At 50.6% G+C, this 22,432-nt stretch overlaps 7 protein-coding genes across 7 annotated transcripts; 4 read left to right on the forward strand and 3 right to left on the reverse strand.

Moving 5' to 3' along the window:
• Positions 1 to 488: 488 nt before the first annotated feature.
• On the forward strand, positions 489 to 4,563 carry QC764_0025590 (uncharacterized protein; the record flags this gene model as incomplete). Its single annotated transcript, XM_062940115.1, has 3 exons — positions 489 to 1,275; positions 1,332 to 3,607; positions 3,658 to 4,563. Exons 2-3 carry the CDS (start codon positions 1,460 to 1,462, stop codon positions 4,561 to 4,563), a joined length of 3,054 nt encoding a protein of 1,017 aa, XP_062806536.1. The 5' UTR covers positions 489 to 1,275; positions 1,332 to 1,459.
• Positions 4,564 to 6,304: 1,741 nt separating this feature from the next.
• QC764_121850 (uncharacterized protein) lies at positions 6,305 to 9,393 on the reverse strand. Its single transcript, XM_062943423.1, has 7 exons — positions 9,042 to 9,393; positions 8,271 to 8,959; positions 7,879 to 8,186; positions 7,717 to 7,819; positions 7,556 to 7,662; positions 7,294 to 7,498; positions 6,305 to 7,236 (listed from the first exon to the last, which is right to left on the reverse strand). The coding sequence occupies exons 1-2, from the start codon at positions 9,155 to 9,157 to the stop codon at positions 8,365 to 8,367; spliced, it is 711 nt and encodes a 236-aa protein (XP_062806537.1). The 5' UTR covers positions 9,158 to 9,393; the 3' UTR covers positions 6,305 to 7,236; positions 7,294 to 7,498; positions 7,556 to 7,662; positions 7,717 to 7,819; positions 7,879 to 8,186; positions 8,271 to 8,364.
• Positions 9,394 to 9,395: 2 nt separating this feature from the next.
• On the forward strand, positions 9,396 to 10,983 carry QC764_121860 (uncharacterized protein; the record flags this gene model as incomplete). Its single annotated transcript, XM_062943424.1, has 2 exons — positions 9,396 to 9,970; positions 10,025 to 10,983. Exons 1-2 carry the CDS (start codon positions 9,853 to 9,855, stop codon positions 10,981 to 10,983), a joined length of 1,077 nt encoding a protein of 358 aa, XP_062806538.1. The 5' UTR covers positions 9,396 to 9,852.
• A 267-nt stretch (positions 10,984 to 11,250) lies between these two features.
• Positions 11,251 to 12,639, forward strand: QC764_121870 (uncharacterized protein; the record flags this gene model as incomplete). The annotated part of the gene is made up of 2 exons (XM_062943425.1): positions 11,251 to 11,381; positions 11,448 to 12,639. 2 exons carry the CDS (start codon positions 11,251 to 11,253, stop codon positions 12,562 to 12,564), a joined length of 1,248 nt encoding a protein of 415 aa, XP_062806539.1. The 3' UTR covers positions 12,565 to 12,639.
• An 802-nt stretch (positions 12,640 to 13,441) lies between these two features.
• QC764_121880 (uncharacterized protein) lies at positions 13,442 to 14,944 on the forward strand (the record flags this gene model as incomplete). The annotated part of the gene is made up of 1 exon (XM_062943426.1): positions 13,442 to 14,944. One exon carries the CDS (start codon positions 13,442 to 13,444, stop codon positions 14,942 to 14,944), a length of 1,503 nt encoding a protein of 500 aa, XP_062806540.1.
• A 98-nt stretch (positions 14,945 to 15,042) lies between these two features.
• Positions 15,043 to 15,601, reverse strand: QC764_121885 (uncharacterized protein). The gene is made up of 2 exons (XM_062943427.1): positions 15,285 to 15,601; positions 15,043 to 15,230 (listed from the first exon to the last, which is right to left on the reverse strand). The coding sequence occupies exons 1-2, from the start codon at positions 15,412 to 15,414 to the stop codon at positions 15,142 to 15,144; spliced, it is 219 nt and encodes a 72-aa protein (XP_062806541.1). The 5' UTR covers positions 15,415 to 15,601; the 3' UTR covers positions 15,043 to 15,141.
• Positions 15,602 to 15,726: 125 nt separating this feature from the next.
• QC764_121890 (uncharacterized protein) lies at positions 15,727 to 18,262 on the reverse strand (the record flags this gene model as incomplete). Its single annotated transcript, XM_062943428.1, has 3 exons — positions 15,727 to 16,519; positions 16,570 to 16,885; positions 17,025 to 18,262. The coding sequence occupies 3 exons, from the start codon at positions 18,260 to 18,262 to the stop codon at positions 15,848 to 15,850; spliced, it is 2,226 nt and encodes a 741-aa protein (XP_062806542.1). The 3' UTR covers positions 15,727 to 15,847.
• Between the last annotated feature and the right edge of the window lie 4,170 nt (positions 18,263 to 22,432).

Consider the following 22,432-nt stretch of genomic DNA (forward strand, 5'->3'; position numbering starts at 1 on the left):
TCGATAATTGACCAGAAACCATACAAATAACGTTATTGCGGTTGGCGGGATGCATATCTCAACGTAGAGCGCAAAGGCCCCTGTGTGCAGCTGCCACTGCCGTTAAAACTCCTCGGATCCCTTTAGCTGAATGATTCCACTTTGCAAGAATTTCTAGTAACAAGAGTAGAAGATATCAAGCAGCTAGATGCGAGGCAGTTCCTTACCGATATGAACGTAGCAGGTAGGAAAAGGATGGCAACAACGGTGACAACGTGCATCGAAACTGTTTCCTTCTCCACCCAGACTGTCATTTCCAGGGAAATCTGATGTTCAGAACTGACCATCCAGCGATAATATTAGAGGGTGACCCCTGCATCTGTTTCAGGGACGCCACGGCACGGGCCACTACGCTTCCCTTTCGGCCCCGCACAGCAAATCCTTTTCTGACGGATTTGGTGGCCTTGGTATGACTGCGCTTACCTTTTTACATTATTCCAACTGCGTATCTTAAGGTATCTTTTCCTGAGGAGCCTATCTAAGACGATCGCAAGGGAGATTAGAAGTGATTTCATGTCGTTGTTTATGTAGCTATCGATTATCGAGGATGCCTTCCAGAGTTCTGCCTGCAGATGGCGGCCTCAAAACGTTTTGGGAAGTTTCTATTGGCGCGTGAGCCAGCCACATCATGTCGTTGGGCTTCAACTCCGCGGCAACCGCTCAGAAAATCCATCGTCGATCTCTTCAACTATCTTTGACACAACTGCGACAGATACGTCCCTAATCGAGAGTGCACGAGAAGGTCATGGCTGGCAGTCCAAGGAAGAGGTTTGGATTGTTCAGATGGAAAAAAGAGAGTCGGGAGAAGTCGAAGGCACAGGACGGTCCGGAAATACATGGCAGCATCGCCTCAGCGAATTCATCAGAAGGTACGGATCAGCGGTGAACCCTCCTTCCCCTACTGACAGGCTCTAGTTTCCGTTCTTCGCCCTGAGCAAGCCGCTTCATCAACCACAGTAACCCCTTCACTCCCGCAATCGACGATAAATGCCTCTCAAACCCCCGCTCCAGCAGTACCGCCTACCCCTTCAAGCAAAACATTGGCCGTTCTGAGCAACACCAGCGATAAGGCCGCAAGGGCACCTCAAACGGCAACAGATGGCCAAGCAGTAGAGATCGGAGAAAACTTGGTTGCGGATGCCTCTCTTTGGGATAGAGCCTACGATGCTCTCAAGGAAGAAGAGCCCGATCGAGTCACTGAGTATGAGCAGCTTTTGTCTAGGGTGCTTATTAGAGGTATGCCATCAACCCGGCTTAAACTGTTTCGCTCGCGCTAATTTAGGAGAATATAGTCCCATCTATATCCCAGCTAGCGTCGAACCAGACGGACGATGTTAAGATTGCGAATCAAGTCCCCCAGAACGATCCGATCGCACGCCGAAAGAAGCTGAAAGAGATAACGGAACTTGGTCTGAAGCATATGGAAGACAAGAAGGTTAGCACAACACTACTGGGACACGAGATTGTCCTCCAGGATGCTGTGGCAAAGGTCGCCGGAGCTGTGGAGTGGGTCGAGGGCCATGTCAAGGACGCCATCAAGGACCTACCATACGCCTCCATCGTCATGGCAGGCGTGTCCCTCGTGCTCCCCCTCCTGAAGAACCCCGCCGCCGCTGAAGAAGCGAACCGGGATGGGTTTGCCTACGTCACGTCACAGATGCGTTACTTCGCCGTAATGGAGTCGTTGTTGTTACCTCAAGACATGAAGCCCGACTTGAAGGGCGACCTTACGGAGCGTCTTGTTGACTTATATAAACTCATCATCGATTTTCAAGTACAGAGCGTCATTCGGTTCTACCGCACTCAAACCAAGAACTTCTTCCGAGGAGCCATCAACTACGACGGCTGGGATCAGAAGCTGCAGTACATCAAGGATACCGACGTGGCGCTAGTTTCGAGGTTTGAGACGACTATGTCTGCCAGCCGTCTTCAGGTGTTGAGGGATCTTGCTGGGAGAGCAGAGGAATCACGCATAGCCCTTAACAGCCTGCTTGCCAAGGTGCAGGAACATATCGAAGTCTCTCGACAACAATTAGGCGTTCTTCAGAAGATCAGTCAGCATATAACGGATCCCCAGGACCATGCCTGTCTGCAAGGTCTCCGAATAACCGATCCGCATGACGATAAGAGCCGTATCGAGCAAGCCAAAGGCGGCCTTCTGACAGGCTCGTACTGCTGGGTCCTCGACAACGACGATTTCAGACAATGGCGCAACAATCAAGACAGCCGGCTGCTATGGATCAAAGGCGACCCCGGCAAGGGCAAGACGATGCTGCTCTGCGGAATCATCGACGAGTTGACAAAGTCGATCCCTAACACTACGACTGTCTCGTTCTTCTTCTGCCAGGCTACTGATGCGCGTATAAATAACGCCACGGCTGTCCTTCGCGGCCTGATATTCCTTCTTGTCAGCCACCAGCCATCGCTCATCTCGCACGTACGGCAAAGGTACGATCAGGCGGGGAAGCAACTCTTCGAGGATGCAAATGCCTGGGAGGCGCTGTCGAAGATCTTCACCAACATTCTTGAGGATCCGCACCTGCAAAGCACCTACCTGGTCATTGACGCGCTCGACGAGTGTACCCGAGACTTGAGCCGACTCGTCAACTTTATCGCCAAGACGTCGTCGACATACTCGGATGTCAAGTGGATCGTATCCAGTCGCAACTGGCCGAATATCGAGAAGGGTCTTGACGATGCGACACAGAAAGTAAGACTATGTCTTGAGTTGAACGAAGAATCTGTGTCTGCGGCTGTTGCCAATTATATCCAGTCCAAAGTCGATTTGTTAGCGAAACAAAACCAGTACGATAACGACACGCGAGACGCTGTCCGGGCCTACTTGTCGTCGAACGCATACGGCACTTTCCTCTGGGTAGCCTTGGTCTGCCAGGAACTTGCCGGTATCTCGGGATGGGAAGCTGAAGAAATGCTGACGGCGCTTCCGCCCGGACTAGATGCCCTCTACGAGCGGATGATGAGCCAGATCTGCAGTTCAAGACACTCCAAGCTCTGCAAAAATATATTGGCCGTCGTCTCGGTTGTGCGTCGGCCAATTACGTTGGATGAACTGCCGTCTCTGGTGGATATGCCCCCTCGATGCTCTGGCAGTCGCGAAGTTCTGGCAGAAATCGTAGGGCTTTGTGGCTCTTTTCTGACGCTCCGAGATCACACTATCGCGTTCGTTCATCAGTCTGCCAAGGACTTTTTGGTCCAAAAGGCATCTAGGGAAATCTTCCCTTCCGGGATACAACATGTACACCGCTCTATCGTCTCACGATCGCTACGAGTTTTGGCCAATATACTGCGTCGTGACATCTACGGCCTCAGCGCTCCTGGATTCCCCATCGACCAAGTTAAGCAGCCCAATCCAGATCCGCTAGCTGCAGCGCGGTATTCGTGTGTATATTGGATTGACCATCTGAGTGAATGCGACCCCACCCGCGATGAGGTCGAGTCCATTGACAGGTTTCTGCGTCGGAGCTACCTTTACTGGCTTGAAGCTCTGAGTCTTCTCCGTATGATGTCGGGTGGAGTCATTGCTATAGGGCGGCTCGAGGGCCTGCTAGTAAGCACCGAACTATTAAATACTGGAAAACTAGACTAAAATTACTACAGGAACGCGAGAATCGGGGGCAGTTAACAAGCTTTGTTCGCGATGCACACCGGTTTGCTCTAGCCTACAGATGGATAATAGAGCAAGCCCCTCTTCAAGCATATGCATCAGCCCTTGTATTTGCACCAACTGGCAGCTTGGTAAAGAAAATCTTCAAGGAAGAAAAGCCTGGATGGCTTAGTACGGGACCAGTTGTAGAAATGCAATGGAATGCCTGCACACAGACGTTAGAGGGCCATGGCAGCTCGGTCTTGTCGGTCGCGTTCTCGCCGGACGGCCAGCGCGTGGCATCGGGCTCGGACGACAACACCATCAAGATCTGGGATACGGCATCGGGAACCTGCACACAGACGTTAGAGGGCCATGGCGGCTCGGTCTGGTCGGTCGCGTTCTCGCCGGACGGCCAGCGCGTGGCATCGGGCTCGAGCGACAGGATCATCAAGATCTGGGATACGGCATCGGGATCCTCCACACAGACGTTAGAGGGCCATGGCGGCTGGGTCCAGGCGATCGCGTTCTCGCCGGACGGCCAGCGCGTGGCATCGGGCTCGGACGACAACACCATCAAGATCTGGGATACGGCATCGGGATTCTGCACACAGACGATAAATGTTAATTCAGTTACTACCCATCTATCGTTCGACCATACCAACGCTTATATCAACACGAATATCGGGCGTATCCAAATAGCCACGGCTACCATGGAAAGTCCAAATCAGCTAAGTAGTCCGGTATATTATTCGTATGGTTTAGGAGAAGACAGGCGCTGGATTACTTACAATAACAAGAACGTGTTATGGCTACCACCAGAATACTATGCATATGCTTTTGCGGTGGAAGGGCGCAAAATGGTTCTTGGCTGTTACTCAGGACGTATTATAATATTCTCATTCTCTCGAGATATTTAACATTTTAACCTTCGCCTTCTTTCTCTCTTTTATTTTTTTTCTCGTTTACCACCAAAGGGGTGTGGGGGACTAAGTATATTTATATAACAAATACTTCTTGCATTTTTAATCCTGCAAAGACGATGCATATCTCCCCGTTTAGGTAGTAATATCATAGTTTGTAGCTTCTTTCAAAACGATAGATAAGTCGATGACGTAAAATAAGCTTGTGGCAATGGCAATTGGCCCCAGCAGTGGTTCGAAGGAGGCGTAGCGTTACTACGCGCTCCGGCTAGCTTGCCACAGAGATTTGGAACTGGTGGATTAGTGTTAAACCGAGGTCGCTCTTTAATTAAGGTGTTCAACTGCCGTAGGGATATAATTGGTCCGTACAAAATCTTACTGGTGTTCCCCTGGTGGCGTTTTTAGGTGTGGGCTCTTCGTTATTACGCAGCAAGTGTCGCCGTCTTTGTCAAACGCAAAAGGAGTCGGTGAGTCTGGAGAGACAAAGGTTCGAACTAGAGAGAGAGCCATAATCCAGTGATTTGTCAAGTTTTGCCACTTGTTGATAAATGCGTTTATGTTAGAAACACGGAACCGACGACATGATAAAAGCTTATAGCTCTCCATGCAAAGTCAACCACCGATTGGTTTGGTTTGGTAGCATGAATCACTTTGTCATATAATAGTGGAATCTGCATCCTCAGGAATCTAGAATCTGGGATCTGGGATCTGTAGCTGGGCTCGAGGGAGTAAATAACCTTATATTTGTCCAATACGCGGTGAGGCTAGGCTGAGGGGTTCCGCTGTGCCGCAGGGATCAATAAACCCAGCCGAATCTTCAACTAAGGCAGCATAGCACGATCATGAAAACGGGCTGGCAAAGTTAGTATTTATCCAGTCAAAAGAGTAGAATTGGGCAGTTGACTATCATGCATTTTGGGAATGCATTCTCCATATATGCCTCATTGGCACTAGAATCCCGAAATTTATTTTTGCCGCCCCGTTCTTATTTTCAAGTTTTATTTTCCGTTGGCGCTTATGCGCCTGAGGCCATTGGAAGATAGGGGGGAGTCAATGTAAAAAGGGGAAGAGAAATCTTCCTCAATTTTTGGCAGTATGTCTTCCAGAATCAGCATTGGATTTCGCTCGAACTGGTAGTCTGGGTGTACTTGTCCGAAAAGGTAAAATGTGCATTGACACGATGAAATAACACCTTTTCGAATCGACGCAGGTTATTCCACATGCCAAAGCAGGTAATCTCGAGACACCACACCTGCGAGGCTAGAAAGCGGAAAATCTTCAGAACGAGCACAACGCTCTATAAGTCTGTGGTGCGAGTCTTCTGTAGAGCCGTTCATCATTCGTCAACGCCCATAAAGTTCCTAAACGAAAAAGAAAGTTACAAACCACCAGAGGACCCGATGCAAGGCATAATTTGGCAGCTACCCAAGAGAGGTTATGGGTATACCAAAAGATATTGATACACAGTTACGCGCTGGACATGTTACATGAGAACTTCGGGTTCTAGGGTGAGTACCTCTTTATCTAGTCTTGCCGGTTCACATTCAGGTAAGGTAGGCTTGCACTGTCCCGTGTCCTGTTCCGTATCTACAAGAGCTTCAGAATAAATCGAGATCTCACTGGTGCCTTACTCTATCTTCACAAGCTATTATTGTGGTAAATTTTAGTCTGTCAAGAGTCTGGTTAGTTGGCGACACATATCATCAGTTCTCATGATAGCATAGCCGTCAATACATGTTGAATGGCGATACGACATGGTATAATTTGAGTGAATATTCAATACATGTGTACGTATTTAATACCGACTAAGGTACGTAGCAAGAAGAAAAGACATTATTACTCCGGAGCCTCAACAATATGGTCTGCTTCCACTCTCCTACGTTCACGTCTTAGTGCTCTCCTCTCCGCTAAGCTCACTGAGCTGCCTTCGTTGGATGTGTTCCTTCTATCTCCTTCCTCCGTACCTCTGAGAGAATCGGGTTCCAAGAGACTTATCGTGCTCGCGCTCTTTGGTAACGACCACCTTGACGAGGAAGGTCTTAGGGTCCTGTGCAGAAGCGATATGCTCGGTGTTCTAGGAAGAACGGTAGTGGTCGGCGATAAGACAGTTAAAGCTTCATCCTCGTCAACATGCTTTGCCTTTTGCTTCCTCTCGTTGTCACTTTTACTCGCACCGGCAAGCTTTGATCGGTCGTCTTGTTCGAATTCTCCATTTGACTTATTGCTCAAGTCATCCCCAATAGATAATTTCTGCTGCAATGGCAAGGTGGTAGGGGCTGATACGTTTCTGATTGAGGTTCCGGCAAGATCCCGAGGTCGGGGACGGCTTTCAAAATTGAGTGAAAGATTTTTGGATGTTATTGTCTCGCCGTTGACTTCCACAACGACCTTTAACGATGCCCCGTCAACGCTGGTGAGGCACGAGTAGCAAAAGTAGCGATATCTCTGGCCATGAGAATTTGTGCTGAAGGGAAGATCGTCAAATGGAATTGGAGAGCAGAAGTCAATCGTGCACAGATTCTTGACCTCTGGTTCGATTCTAGTAGGGGGGTTGACTGTGTCGCAGCTGACCAGGTGTTCTGAAATGCGTGGGTACTCGTGCGGATCATTAATTGCGTAGTATCGATAGTAAAGTTGCTTGCGAGGGGACGTCTCGGTTGTATTTTCACCCTGTATAGTCGTTAGACACATGAAGACATGGGCGTGGGTGATGTGATTTGGATTGACCTTTGTAACAAACCATCTGATTTGAGCATAAGCAATTGTTTCGAGAGTGATGGGGTCCACCATTTGGTCTCTCTCATCATGTACACCTTGCTGAAAGCGGGTATCGTATATGTGGCCATAGTTGCTACGTGATATTCGGGACGTAATTTTGATTTCAGCATCTTGGGTGCCCCGTATGACTGCGCCTCGGCATATGGCAGTCCATCTGTGAATATGAATTAATTAGCTTCCGCTCAATGAGGCTCACGTTAGGGACTCTCACGGTCCTGGCTCAGATGGCTGCATCACTGGGCAGTCATCACCTAACCAACTACTCAGCCTTTCCCAGAGGTATCTAGATTTCCCAAACCCTCCGACCAAGATGACAAACTATCAGATTGTCTGTTAGCCCTACATTTGGCAGCTCTGGGTTTCCATACATACATTCGGACCTGACCCTGTTTTCTTTTCAAGTGTCTCAATTTGTGAGTCAACAAGATCCAATATCTTGGAGACAACATGATCAAATATTTCCGCGATAGTAGACCTAAAAGATTAGAAGATATCCCTAAATTCACATTCCCGAGGTACGGCAGGGGCACTTACGATGACAATGTGATGTCCGCCTGTCCAGTTAGTTGAACCACTCGAGCAGGAAGGCGCACCTTCCAGAGCTTTTCAGGACCCTGTTTCAATGTAAATTGTTGCTTGATACCATGTTCCCATGACTGATTCATCATCTCTGCAATTTCTTGTGGGGGGACCTGGCGCCAAACATCTGTAGCAACGTGATCTCGAACAAGTGTCTCGAACTCCTGGTCCAGAAAGATCGCTCCACAAAGGGCCCCAGTACCTTCCACGGCTTCCCTAGCAGCAAATCTGTTGGTATCCACAACCTGATAACTGATCAAGTCCTAAGATCATTCAGTTTACAATCAGTTTCTAATGATCAGGCCCCAGGCGTTTTCTTTTAAAAAGAAAGAAAGAGGGAAACTTACGACCGTGCCTCCCCCAGCGTCGACAACAGTTATGGATGTCCCGACCTTGTAGCCCCAGTTGTCAGCTAATTATCGACGAGATATTGACGGTATTTCATCCTACTTTGATGTCTGGTCTGCCTTTCATGTTGGTGAAAGTGGCAATTGCTGCAGCTTCAGGCTCAGAAACGAAGTCCAGTTCGGTTTCGCCACATTCACGAGGATCAAGTAAGCCTGCCATATTCGCTGCTTCGCGCATTCTCTCTCTCATGTAGGACTTCCAAATCGCGGGGACAGTGATGATAATTCGGAATGGCGTAGACTTGACGAAGCTGGGTGTCATCGCCTTTTCTACGTCGGCCATAACATGACTCCAGAGGTTTCGCAAGTAATCCGCAATGACATCGATTGGTTTCTTTCCCATCTCCAACAACCGCTGTCTGGCACTGATAAGCTGGGGAGCGTCCTTGAGGTGCTCTTGAAGGTCCGCATCGTCGAGAAGCAATAGTTTGAACCACCGAACAGATTCATCGAAGGTGAGAATATTATATCCCCAAGATGTGACCTGTTTGGTGGAAGAGTATGATATCGCTGTTGGTGTCTTCTCCCGTTCCGTATTCATATATTGGACGCTATCCCAATTCTTGACGAGATGGATATGCTCTGGCCGAACCTTTCCCGGACGCGCTGACCATGCAACACCAGTGTAGCTAAGGCGGCCAAGTTAGAATACTAGGCACAACAGAAGGCAAACCCGCGATTTTGCACTGGATCTGGTTACATGATACATACGTGGTTCCGAAATCAATTCCAAACACGAACGGCGCCGCACGCATTCCGACGCTGCTAGACTTCGAAAGTAATGATAGTTGGCTCCCCAGCTGCGAGCCTGTGAGAGATCCCTCCATATTCAAGTTACCAGTCGGTCTGGGTACCTCCGTTGGCAAAGAAAGCAACAACTGTATGTGAAGTTGATTTGGGCTCCAAGGTGTGGGAAAGACGGAGGAGAGGAGATACCTAGATGTTGAGACTGAGGGATGTCCTGGTCGTGCATGTGGTCAAGCACCAGGCTTCTGGGCGGGCGCGACCGACAGACTCCTCTGGCCACAACCAGTCAGTCATCTCACCGAACGCCGACTCTTGCAAATAGGGCTAACCATGGTATTTCCAGGCACTGACGCAGTCCAATCGTTCAATGCACTGCCCGCAAAAACAAACAACTTGGTCGCCTTCAGGGCCGACGCCACATGCAGGAATACGTGTTTTCTTTCCCAGTAATCACCCACACACAGCAATTGGCGGCGCCATCATTGTTAATAGCTCAAAATTAAGCCTGCCACCCACCCCTCATCCTTGTACCGCTACTTCGATCTGGAGATGCCGTAATGACTGCACACCCTCACGCGATGGAAAGTCCCCCGCATTGGGCGGTCTGGCCCAGGCAGGCAGTCCACGAGGTTTATCATGAGGAATTCCACATTTCAGGACAAATTAAGGGACACCAGGCCCCGTCATCACGATATCCTTTTTGCTCTCGTTTTCTCCAAACCTCCTGCCACCTTAGCCGACGACCTTTGTCACCGTGACATATCTAACCAGAAAGATGGGCGAGCCTGAACAAAGCATGATTTTCATCATGGGCCTCTCGGGTTCCGGCAAGTCAAGATTTGTAAACCTCTTGCGACAGAATTCGGTGCGCGAGGGAGCAGGTCTGCAATCAGGTACAACACCATTTCTGAGACACTGTCACAGGAGCTTATAGTAACGTCTTCCAGAAACCCAGGAATGTCAAATCGTGCAGCTGCGACTGAAGGACAAGCTAGTATCGGTTGTCGACACTCCAGGATTTGGCGACTCCCGAAAGACCGACGCCGAGATACTGTCAACCATATCCGACTTTCTCATTCTTCAGCATGCAGCTGGTTTCCGACTGAGCGGTATCATCTGGCTGCATCCAATTGAACAACAGAGAATGCGCAGACCAGACCTCCAGGCCCTTACCATGTTCCATGATCTCTGCGGCAAGGATGCTCTCTCAGCCGTTACCCTACTCACCACTAGATGGGATCATGTCAAAGATGAGAGGACTGGCGCCATGCGCGAGCGGGAGTTGCGGAGGAGTTTCTGGAAGGATATGATCGACCACGGTGCCAACGCGCAACGCTTCAATGGCTCCTCAGAGATGGCGAAGTCAATTGTGCGGCGCTTGTTACGCAATAAACCGGTGATATTGCAAATTCAAAAGGATAGCATGGAGTCAGGCAAGAGGCTACGTGATACCGCTGCAGGGGCTAGAATTATGGAAGATCTTGAGGTTGATCTGAAGAGACAGGAGGAGAAGGTAAAGAAGGCCGAGCGGGAACTCAAAGCCGGGGCACAATCTGGTGATCAGGCGACCGAACAAGCCTTACGAACACGGTACGAAGCAGAAGCGAGGGAAAGGGAGCGGCTCATCTCGAGCTGTCAACGAATGAATGCAAATCTGGGCCAAGAGATAATGGAAAAGTGGGACAGGATTCAAGAAGATTTACCACAGGCCGGAGCCGGGTCTGACTCGGACTCGTGTCTCGAACATGAGAAGCAAGTACCTAACAAGGGCACAGCTCCGAAAATCGAAAACACTCGAAGGAACAGGTGGAAAGGGCGGGTTTCTGCCTTTGCGAATGTTCTTGGCTTGACCCTGACTGCGGTGGTCCACATTGTTCTTCCATTGGCTGGTATTGCCGTCGGCTGAGAGAGCTTCGGAGGAAAGTACTGGTACAAACTAGATGTAGGGGGGTGGGCCTTTTTGGCGCCAGCACTAAAAAGCCTATGCACAGCTGAGGCAGTGTTAAAGCCAAGTCACACCACCGCTTGCAGTATGAAATCCTTGTCCATTTCATGTGAGACAACCCCGAGTCTGACAAGGCTCCAATGCGCAATATCAGCCATCTTCTCCTCCCATGATTGAGAGACAGCTTGCTCTGTATATTCTCTGTCCGCTTACACATAAGCGAGCACCATGTTCGACAAGGTATTCCGACCGATAAATGACACAACGAATTCAAGCCGCAAAGGTCGTAGCAGGTTGCCAGAACCAGTTCGTTCGCCCACTCGTGGAGGGATATTCCCAAAAGCAGGCACTCAAGCAAGGTACGTCGCCGTTTGCCACAACAATAAAATGACACCATATGCAGGCACGAGCTAATCAATGTACAGAGCACCACAGATACCACAGCGGCTGTCAAGTGCCAGTCAGTCTCTACCATGGCCAGCAAGTCCTTCAGCACACTCTTTCCACCTGAGACAATTGAAGCAAGAGCTTGCTGAAAAAGACCGCAAGGTGAAGATTCTCTGCGAGGAGGTTGAGGGATTGAAGAAGGAGAAGGAAAGCCTGGAGAGAGAAATCGATCAGTACGACGACGAGTGCTTCAAGATGGAAGCAGAAAACCAACAGCTTCGCGATGCCTTTGTTGCCCTCAAGGGTAACCCCAACCATCACATCGACGACGGTGTAGTCCAGTCGCGATTCGGGGAAATCAAGTTCACCATCGAACAGATCGTTTCTATCCGTTATTCAAGCTCCACAACGATATCCAAAAGTATCCGATTAGACCGTCCCTCGAAGCAGCTATTTTCGAATCTGGCGGAGGATGTGGATCGCTACCTAACACAACCAGTGGGAAAGGCCCTCTTGATAGAGGCATTTATCTGGAATTTCCTCATTTCGGAAGTTTTCAGCGGCAACGGGATGCTCTGGGCTGGCAAAGCATTTGAGCATGTCAAGTTTTTATCTCGTGAGCTTGAGAACGATACTGTTTCTCTGGCTGATCTTTACAGGTGGAACGCACACACAGCATCAATGTTGTTTTCCATGTATGATCTGGACAAAAGACGCATACAAAAAATTGCTTCGAATCTAAGAGCCAGCTTAGAACCTTGGCAGAATAAGTCTTTCAAGGAGGGACAATGCGACTCTCTAGACAAGCTTGTGCTCCTGGCAGCAAAATTGGACGCCGATTTGGCCAGGAGCAGAGCTGAATATATGGTCTTCATGCTGGAGACCACCGAAGCGCTCAATGGGCTTGCGAAGAACAAATACGGGGTTCCTTTTGACCAGGACTACATGGAGCTTCAGAGCGGAAACAATGACAGGTGCGGGGATGTGGAGCTTGTAGTATCCCCAACGGTGGCTAAGGTCGGGGACTCGGACGGGGAGAATTACGATTGCTGTACTGTGCTGGTGCGAGCAAAGGTAATCTGTGGTGGCTCAAAAGCTGGTCGTCGCCAACAGTCTGCATCAACCCCCTCAAACTCTTTTCAGCCTCAAAGATAGAACAGACTTCATATAATTAATTGGAAGGCGTTCAGGCTCGGCCGTGAAGAACCTTTGCAGAATTGAAGTCATGAGCTTGTATTATGCAGGAACAAGAGCGAGAGCTAGGAGAGAGTCAAGAGGAAGAACAATCGCGATTCTCAGGAGGAGGTGGATCTCAGGCTACCTCTTAAAGGGTTGGGTCTTCACGAAAGAGCAATAATGTTCAGCAACAATGCTATTCAGTGTCTTGCAGATGTATAAGACGCCTTTCATATTGAGCTTGTACCTTCAGCGAGGGAATAGCCCTGTCAGCTATTCTGACAGGCCTGTTAGCTACCCTTTAGGGCTTAACGCCTGTTTGGAACTCTTCCAGGCGTGGTTTAGGATATTATCCTGCATTGGTTTACTCTCCATTGCCTGCTTTTTCATCCATAACCAAACAAAACAAAAGGGGTTCAGGGGTTCGATGTCTGTGCGTATTTGGGGTCCACTCGGCCAAGGGTTAGGGGTGTGCTTTGGGAGTTCACAGAATACTTGCTGAGATGGTATTCAAAGCAATCATCCCAACACATGGAGCTTTGAAGACAGGGTTTGAATTGCTATTGTGGCACTTCGGCATTTCAAGGGGCTTTGGGTTATCCGTACCTATTCTCAGCTCCAGCCTCAATACGCGGGTACATCCGCCACATTGACTTGGCATCAGCACACAAGTTCGACGCGTCTTGCATCTATGTCAGCACTGGCATGGATGCTGTGCCGCAATGCAACGCACCGCCTTTAGGCTTCAGGGGTCGGCAGAAGGATGACCGAAAGGAGTTTTCAATCGACAACCGACAATTTTCTTTCACTTTGCAAAAGGTTAATCTTCACGCGTTTCCCAGACCACCATGTGATCATGTTCACCCTCACGCGATTCACGCGACACACAATCCTCATCCTTTTCTTCATCACACTCTCTTTTCTATTTTATCACTCTTACAGAAATCCGCCAACGCAGAAAGGCTCCTCATTTCTTACATCAATCCCAGAAATTCTGAAGCCTCTCACTTCTGGGAAGCATCCGCCGCCGCGATACAAGCCAACACCATCATGGCTCCCCCCACCCGTTTTCGACCCATTCCCCTTGCTGGCGAATACCGCCGCCGATCCCCCACCAATACCCGAGTACAATATTCCTCGTCCTGAAATGCACAAGGAATACGGCCTCGACCGCGCCCCCCCGCTCTTCATCGGCTTCACCCGACAGTGGCCCATGCTCCTCCAAGCAGTCGTCAGCTACATCACCGCGGGGTGGCCGCCAGAGAACATCTACGTGGTTGAAAACACCGGAGTGCACAACATGAACAAGCAAGGCAGACTCACCCTCCAGAACCCCTTCTACCTCAACCACACCACCCTCCACCGACTGGGCGTCACCGTAGTCCAAACCCCCGTTCTGCTTACCTTTGCCCAAATGCAAAACTTCTTTCTGTCGATAGCCTACCAGGAAGACCACCCGTATTACTTCTACAGTCACCAAGATGTCCTCGTCTTCTCGTTTGAGGAAGGCCTCGACTTCATCAGCCGACCGGCAGACGGCAACTGGGAATTCTACAGCGAGGCGGAGAAGAAGGAGATATTGTCTCCTGTCCAGGCCGGCAAAGATGGCTACCGGACGATTTACGAGAACTGCCTCCGCGACTTGCAAACAGTGATGAAAAGAAAGGAGCGCTGGGGTTTTAGATGGTATCAGTACGACCACTTGACGCTTGTCAACAGGGAGGCAATGGAGGCTGTAGGCGGGTGGGACTCCCTGATTCCGTACTATGCAACGGACTGCGATATGAATGGCAAGATGGGGATGGACGGGTGGACCATGAAGCCGAGGAGGGTGGGGATCATCAATGATGTTTCCACCGTGCTGGAGGACTTGGAAGTACTCTATCGGAACAAGTACAAGATGCCAAAGTTTATCGATCCAGCGCCGTTGCCGCCGGAGAAGGAGGCAAAGATCGCAAAGGCCAAGGCGGAAAAGGAGGAGAAGGAGCGGAAGGAGAAGGAGGAAAAGGAGGGCAAGGCAAAAAGAGAGGAACACGGATTGCCTGCTGATCAGCTACAGTATTTCCGAGCTTTGAGGGCCGTGGGCGATGAGATGGGCAAGTACAAGTATCGGGATGGGGCTGAACAGCGGAACAACTGGCAACGGGCGCAACGAGGTGGTGAAGGAGAGCCGTTTTATTACAATGCGGATGGGTTTCATAGTGCCTTTTGGACGCTGACAGATGCCGGGAGACGCATCTACGAAGAGAAATGGGGTCATAGAGGTTGTGACTTGGCGTCTGGCACATCCCTGACGCTCAAGGACCAGTGGCGTGTGGAGAAGGACTGGGAAAAGAAGAAGGAGGACAAGAAAAATTAATACCTTGGCTGATACAAAGGCCCTTAATGTTGGCGCACGATGGGGGTTCTTGCATTTGAAATGGAAAGTATCACAATGAAAATTGATTGTTGCTTATTCCACATCGAAGTCAACTCAAGCGTAAAGGTCGAACTAACACGCCTCGAACGCCAGAACCATTATCAATGACCGATCGCTCCCTTGCTTGACCCGCCGCTCTATTTAGAATCCTTGCTGAAGAATGCACCCTCGCCACCAAGCTCCTCGAGCTTCTGCTTGGAGTTTTCCTTGGACTGCTCGCTTGTGTCTGGGGCTTTTGTTAGTACGAGGGTCTTGACGTGGACAGCTAACTTTGACTTACTTGGGTTGCTCAAATTGGCCTTGTGGCCGCGGGCCTGGTTGCTAATCTCCTCGGGAGCCTGAAGGGCATTTTCCTGAGCCGCATCGCCGACGATGTCACGCTGCTTGGGATTCTCGCGGAGTTCAGGCATGGTGATTGGTTTGACGAAGACTTGTCAAATGTCCTTGTATGTTGATTGATGTGCTAATGGGCTGTTCAATTGCTGAGTGGGTTGGGTTTCAACTCGTGTCAATGCGAAGGTGAAATTAAAAGACTCTGCGACTCGCGGCCTGGTCCGCTCTAAATAAGTAGGTAGGCACCTTGATATGAAAGATTGCTTTATTTATGACTCGTGACGCCATCAGTACATCATGACCATTGCTGTGCACCTGGCATGACATCACCACTCCGTATCAAACAATGAAAGCTCGGAACACATCATTTGGCAGACAATGACAAACTCTTTGATGATTGGATGAATTTTGACAATGAAACGCACAACAAAGAAACAAAACAAACACCAAAGTTCGTCATGACCATCTGCGCCCAGAAGCCCATCCCTGCTGCAGCTGTCTTCACCACTTCTAGGTACCCTGAACAACGCTTGCGGCTTCCTCATCATTGCCAGGGGAAGTCAGTTTGATGACCAGCTCGGGATCCCGCGAATAGACACGGAGTCCAACAACAGCAACAGCGTTCCAGAGCGAAGGTTGATCCTCATCATCCTCCTCTTCGTCCTCGTCATTGTCATTTTCTTGCCCTCCCTGCCCACCTTGTTGGATTTCTTGACGACCGGCCGTAGCAGCTTGTGCCTCGTCAGACCCTCCAGGTGTCTCCTCGCCAGCCTCAGTAACACTCGCCTTTTCTGCCTCTTCGTCCTCCTGTTCGGTTTCCCACCCATCACTAGAATCACCCTTCTTCTCCTCCTCCTGCTTGAAGGCCTTGGCATGGGCGAGATCAAAGCTTAAACCGACCTGCCTCAGCTTTTCTGGGCGGCGCCGAGCTGAGGCCTTGACAATCGCCTCGACAGGAGGCTTGCTTGTGTCGCGCTCGGCAGTGATCTTGGGCAGGACCTCGTAGATGCCTGGCTCGAGATCAATCTCGCAGTTGATGGACCGATTGGCGCGAAAGAAGTTCTCAGCCTGCGGACGGACGCGGCAGAGGTAGTCCCCTGGCTCGGCACCTTGCTTCTGGAGGATGAAGTGCAGAAGAAACGAGTATTCTCCCTCAAGGCCGTTGAAGTAACGGGTATCCAGCTGTCAAATGTCAGTCAAAGGCACTGGAGAAGATGCGGAGGTCAAGTTACCTGTTGCAGAACAAAGACAGCAGTGGTGGCTGTTTTGACCTCGATAACGAACTTGCGTTGCAAGTACCCAGAAACCCAGGCAACATTGACGTTTGTCCATTCTTGAGCCACGGCCCACTCGTCATCGAAGAGACGAGTGCGGTATAAATTAGTGAATGTGTGAAGCATGTCGTTGTAGCTCATCCAGAACACGCCGTCGTCTTCGAAGCGGTAGTCAAGTTTGGTGAGCCAGTATGGAGTCCACTCTTTTGAGCCGTCCGACCACGGGCCGGTCCATTCGCCCATGCCGTCGCCACCGCGTGCACCCCAGGGGTTCCTACATCATCATTAGTATTAGGGTTTGATCCTATGTCGAAGTTCTAATGGAAAGAAAGGAAGAAGGAAACAAAAAAAGGGGGGGGGGGAAAGAAGACAAGACGGAACAAGACTTGGAGCGAGCAGAAAGATAAACAAACCTGATCTTGACCAGTCTAACGGTCTTGCCATCCTCCCCATCCTCCTCTCTAGCGGCCAAAAGAGAGTAGGCGTGCGCGTTGGCCAGTCCGTTCTTGTCCGAGCCATTCCTGTCCAAGATATCCAGCCCAAAGACAAAGTTCCCATTCTCATTCACCAACTCCTTCCATAATTTCTCCTTGAAGAGGACATCCTCCAACGCCAGCTCCGAATTGACCCCCCCGGTCAAATCCTCCACGCCCTCACCAACCCACCCACCCCAAATAGCGTGATAGTCCCCATGGGCCTTGGCATACGCCTTCTCCAACAACGGCAACCAAGTCTCGTTTTCCTCCCGACAGGCCGCAAAATACAACGCCTGGCTCCCCGTCTGCTTATCCCTCCTCCACTTCTTCACAATGGCGTTACTCGGATCATGCCCCCCCCCCTCATAATCCCCGTTCGTCAAACACAAGTGATCATCCACCACGGTATACACCCACTCGCCATCCCGATAAAACACAAACCCATACACCCCGCACTCCTCATCCCTCGCGACGCAAATCTTGTCCATCAGCTCCCGCCGATGACAGATGGTAGCCACGGCAGACAACCACCAGCAATCAAGGCTGTTGCTCCCCTGCATTATGTCCGAACTGCTAAACCCATCCACCTCGAACTTGGGGTCCTCAAAGATCCACCCAACCCTGTGCACCGCCTTCGGCTCGGGGTCGTAGTCCTCATCATTGTCCCCTTCCTGCTCCTCGTCAAGCACCCTCTTCCCCATAATCTTCCTCAGCATCGGCACCGTCAACTGAAGACAGTCCGTCCCGTCAAAGACTTGCATCCTCTCCAGCGTCCCGAGGGCATCCTCAACGGCGGCGGGGTTGCCCTTGGTAGGAGGGGACCGCCAGTTCAAACCCAGCAGACAGTCCCACTGGTTTCCCTTGAGGTCAAAGTCGGGGTCGGTGAACTTGGAGTTGGTGCGGTGGCAGTCCCGGACGATGCGGGCGATTTTGGCGCGGCAGGCGTCTGCCGCGGCGGCGTAGGAGGCGCCAAAGTTGGTGGTGGTTGGGGAGGTTGTGGTGTCATTTTTGGAGAGGGTTGAGGGGCGAGGGAGGAGGGAAGAATAGAGGGAGGGTGGGAAGATGGTGGTGACTTTGCCGGGGGATTTGGTGATGTACTTGTCCCAGAAATTATGGACTTGCTGTTGGGGTGGTTTCTTGCTTTTGGAGGCTGCTGGGGAGTGCTCGCAGGACATCTCGACGGTGGCGGTTGATGTTCTTCGGCGGGTTGAGGTTGATGTCTCTAAGGAGGACGGCAGTTGTCGGGGCAGAATTGCTGTCTCTTTTTATCTTGCCCATCTTTTTCTCAGCTCTGGGCGCTTGTCGTACGCTATTACCCTATCGTCATCTCAGCTGAGCCCAGATTCTGTCGTGTGCGGTGAGCATGCCCAATACGCCCCCTCCCCATCCCGGTGCTGCATTTTCGATAGTGCCGTCTGGCCAATTACTATCTCCGAAGCGGCTGACTCAAGACGGTCAGCTTGCAAGCCCGCTTTTGTCATCGCAATCCTTGAACTAAAAACCACAGGATATCAGTAAGCGCAAAATCTTGGTTGTCCAGAATTTGATATGTTGCGGTTTACGGAGCATGGTCCGTTGCAAAGTGGTCAAACAGAGGGCAGAATCGCAATGGTAACTGGAATTCGCTAAGGTAAAATAGCACAGCAAGAGCCCAAAGAAAAAGCCCTTGTCCTGTCGCAGGAGGGCCCACCGGCGGTCAGACAGCACCGAGGTCCTGTCGCCCCATCAAGTCTTCCACCTCCTGCCCATCGTGCCCCCAAAACTCCTTTCCGAAATCATGTCGCCCAATTCCATCAAAGTGACTCGCAATACACAGAAACACATCATCTCGTTCGGTTATTAATTCATCGGGCAGCGATCGTCGTGTGGGGTGTCGGGCTGTTTAGAAGCAGCAGTCGAGGCACTCGAGGCAGCATTCGCAGGTCTCTCCGCAGAGCCAGCAGCAGCACATGGCAGCAACGCTGTGATGAAGATCAGTGATATGTCCATGTCTTAACGGTCGAAAGTGGGTGGTGATCGGGATCTGCCATATCGCCGTCGGTTTGTAGGGCAGGTTCGAGTCGTGGAAGAGCGACCCTAGCCCTGCAGCACGATCTACAGGCTCTCGTCAACCACCCTGAGAGAAAAACTCACCAGGTGTAGAGGCAGCCGTGGCTCTTCTCCTCCTTGGGAGGGGGCGCTTGCTGGTACTGCATCTGCTGCTGGGGAGGGGGATAGCCCTGGGGAGGGTAGCCCTGGGGGGGGTACCCTCCATCCGGTGGGGGATAGCCCTGAGGAGGGTACCCCTGGGGAGGGGCTTGGGGGTAGTAGCCACTGTGTGTCGAATCTCGTCAGTCTCGTGTCGGTGGCGGAGGGCCGTAGTTCATTGTCCAGGCTCATTTGGCAGTTTGCGACCAGTCACCCGCAGCGCAAACTCGAGTGCTTCAATCGCCGTCGGAAAACAAGGGCCACAGCCGAACGCAGGATCGTGGGGAGGATAGGCACATACCCCTGCTGAGGAGGATATCCAGACATGTTTTGGTTGCGGTAGCGACGGTGAAATTCACGGGGAACTCGCTGTTGACTTTGCAAAAGAAATCAACAGATGAAAGGGCGGTGGATGACCTTTTTGACAGTCGACGACGCGCGGCGGGAACGGGCAGGTGGATTCACTGAGCGCTGCGTGTCGCCAGGATTGATTCATTAGGTCTGTGGTCGCGCCCAGGGGGCCAAGCTCCGCCAAGGAAGGTTATGATGCCGTCTCATCCGAGTGTCTGGCTGCAGTGCGCAATGATACCAGGAGGCCGCCCTGCGCACCTCCAAACAGTTGGAATTATGTTTCGATCGACGGGGCATATTTTAGCATACCTATAAATGGCTCCGTACAGCAATTCCCATTACTGAGGGTGGTGCCTTGCTGAGTCTGGAGTCCAAACCACTGCAAACAGGTCATTATTGGGTTTGGCGCGCGCCATCACAGATCGGCGCCACAGTCGGATCACAGTGGGGCCGTTCCCGGGTATCGGCCTTGGCAGAACTCAGGGTCCTCTTCCTCCCGGCTCACGGCACCGACAGAGGCCTGGACCCTCCGGATCTGTGCAACGGAGATAAGGATAACCGTCGACCACCAAAAAGAAGAAAGACACCAGAAATGTCATAAATCCGCGACTTCATGAGGTCCATCCAATGCAGCATAGAGTACATATGCGGATACTGAAGGGAAAATATCACAGGCGCCACCAGACGGTTTCTGATTTGGGTTCCATGACGATCATCGGACCCACTGGCAATGCCGTTTTCTTTGAAGATGCCAAGAAACCGTGTAAACAAATCCCCCTGATCTAGCACGCTGTGCCCCTGAATGAGATACACCACTGTGACATAATGTCTGTGTAGCGTTGGAGGACCTTGGAACAAGCCCTCTCCACCCCTTAACTATCCCTTTGTTACAGCTTGAACAATATCGGAATCTGGACATGGACGATTTCCATTTCCGTTCTGGGAGCTGAGCAGTCGCCGCTTTAACCTGACCAGAAGTGGAGATATCCTGAACAGTGGGAGTAAGAGCCTGAGCAAGGCCTGAGCAGGGTGAGCAAAGCATGGTGAGCACGGTGAGCAAGGTCCTGAGCACGGTGAGCAAAACTCTAAGTACGGTAAGTAAAAGTTAAATCTATCTAAGACCAGGCTAGAGGTAAACTATAGTGGAGCTATTTTTAAAGTATATACCTATTCTACGGTAACTATTTATTAATACTATAGAGGAGTTTAAATAGAAGTTGTTAAAAATTTAAGTAAATAAAGGAAGGAAGATTTATTATTTAGTATATTTCTGGGTAAGAGATACCGGCAGACGGGTTTGTAAAGGTATTACAAAGGGAAAAATCCGCGAAGTTTATATAGTTATGAGAATGCGAGATTTTCCGGGTCAAGATATATAAAAGGACGTATTTTAACATGGGAAAAAAGCTATTGGGGTATGGGGAAAAGAAGTCAAGGGACACGGAAGGCATGTATTAAGCTTAGGAGGATATTCGTAATAGCTTCAGTTTTAACGGCAGTGTACTGTCTGTGGGGGGGGAGAGGGTGAGGCGCCTGCAAGGTCCACCTCTTTCACCAGACCCACAGCTGGTGTTTGCTCCTGGGGTATATTTCTGTTGGTTTTCCACATTCTGTAATTTTACCTAACCTCAATAATATCGATTTGTTGATCAATTCTCCTGCTTTTCTGGCCTCACTTTCGCGGGCAGCGACTTCACTAGGCCGCCGCCCTACACAAGATGTCTCAATGTCAACACTCAGGATACCGTGAATAGAAGCTGTGATTGCATACTGCGGAACTATCTACTCTAGTCAACTAACCAAGTGTTGTCCACTGCCTTCGCGAGAATCCAAAAGCTTCTGGATCAAATTCTCGGACATTTGCTGTAACCCGGTGTCAGGCTCTCGTCGGAAGACAACAGGGTCTTGTTTTGTCCTCCCTTTATTTTGATGTTAAATCGGGTGGCTTGATAGGATTCCCTTTCTCCCTCTAAGATGGAGCCGAGGAAGGGGTAAAGGTCAGCTTATCCTTTGGTCAAGTTCTTGCCACTTGATGTCTGGGTAGCATTTTGATCCCCAGATGTCTTGTGCAGTATGCTTCCTGTGTCTAATGCAGAACCTCTGCATGAACGGGACTGTTTGGCGGGGGTTGGCTTCTTGGTGTTCAGTGAGCAGGTCTCGGTCGACTTCTTTCTTACAAAGAGGGTAAACCGCTGGTATGAGCGCGGGGAGATGTATGGGAGACGCTGGCGGTTCTGATAGATAGCAGATGAATGGGTCGCCAAGTAGGTCTGGTATTCTCAATGGTTCCAATGGAGGCGAGCGCCATGGGCTGGAGCCATATTCAGGAGGCGGGAAAGGCTCAGATAGCGTAGAGGCTGGTTCATCATTGAAGAGATCTGAGTTTTCCTTCTGAGAGCTTTTGTGCTTTTTGGGGCCGATCCCGTTTGCCACTCGGATTATCGCTGAACTGTGAAGAGTCTGGCGCGGACTCCTGCGAGTCAAGTATAACAAACTGAGAGCTTAGAATGGCCCCCAGATGTTGACGGGGTGGTTCCCTGGTTGAGTTCGACATCATCTGCTTCAGCCCAGGAGATCATCCTTGCTTCTCGAGGGCCGTGTGGTGTTTGGGACCCAAGTGCTGTGCCTGGCCTCGAGCTTAGAGTGAACGGGGCCAGACGGATGTGGGATAAATAAGGTACCATATATTTTCGGCTTCGGTCGGACTGCTCTGTGCTCTTTTTCAGTAAGGAGTGAATTCGAGAGCTTCAAGAAAGGTGCAGAAAGTGCCCTAATATATTTCATCAGGCCAACTAGGATCAACTTTT

The sequence above is a fragment of the Podospora pseudoanserina genome, chromosome 1 (genome assembly GCF_035222485.1).
Source record: "Podospora pseudoanserina strain CBS 124.78 chromosome 1, whole genome shotgun sequence".
NCBI lineage: Eukaryota > Fungi > Ascomycota > Sordariomycetes > Sordariales > Podosporaceae > Podospora > Podospora pseudoanserina.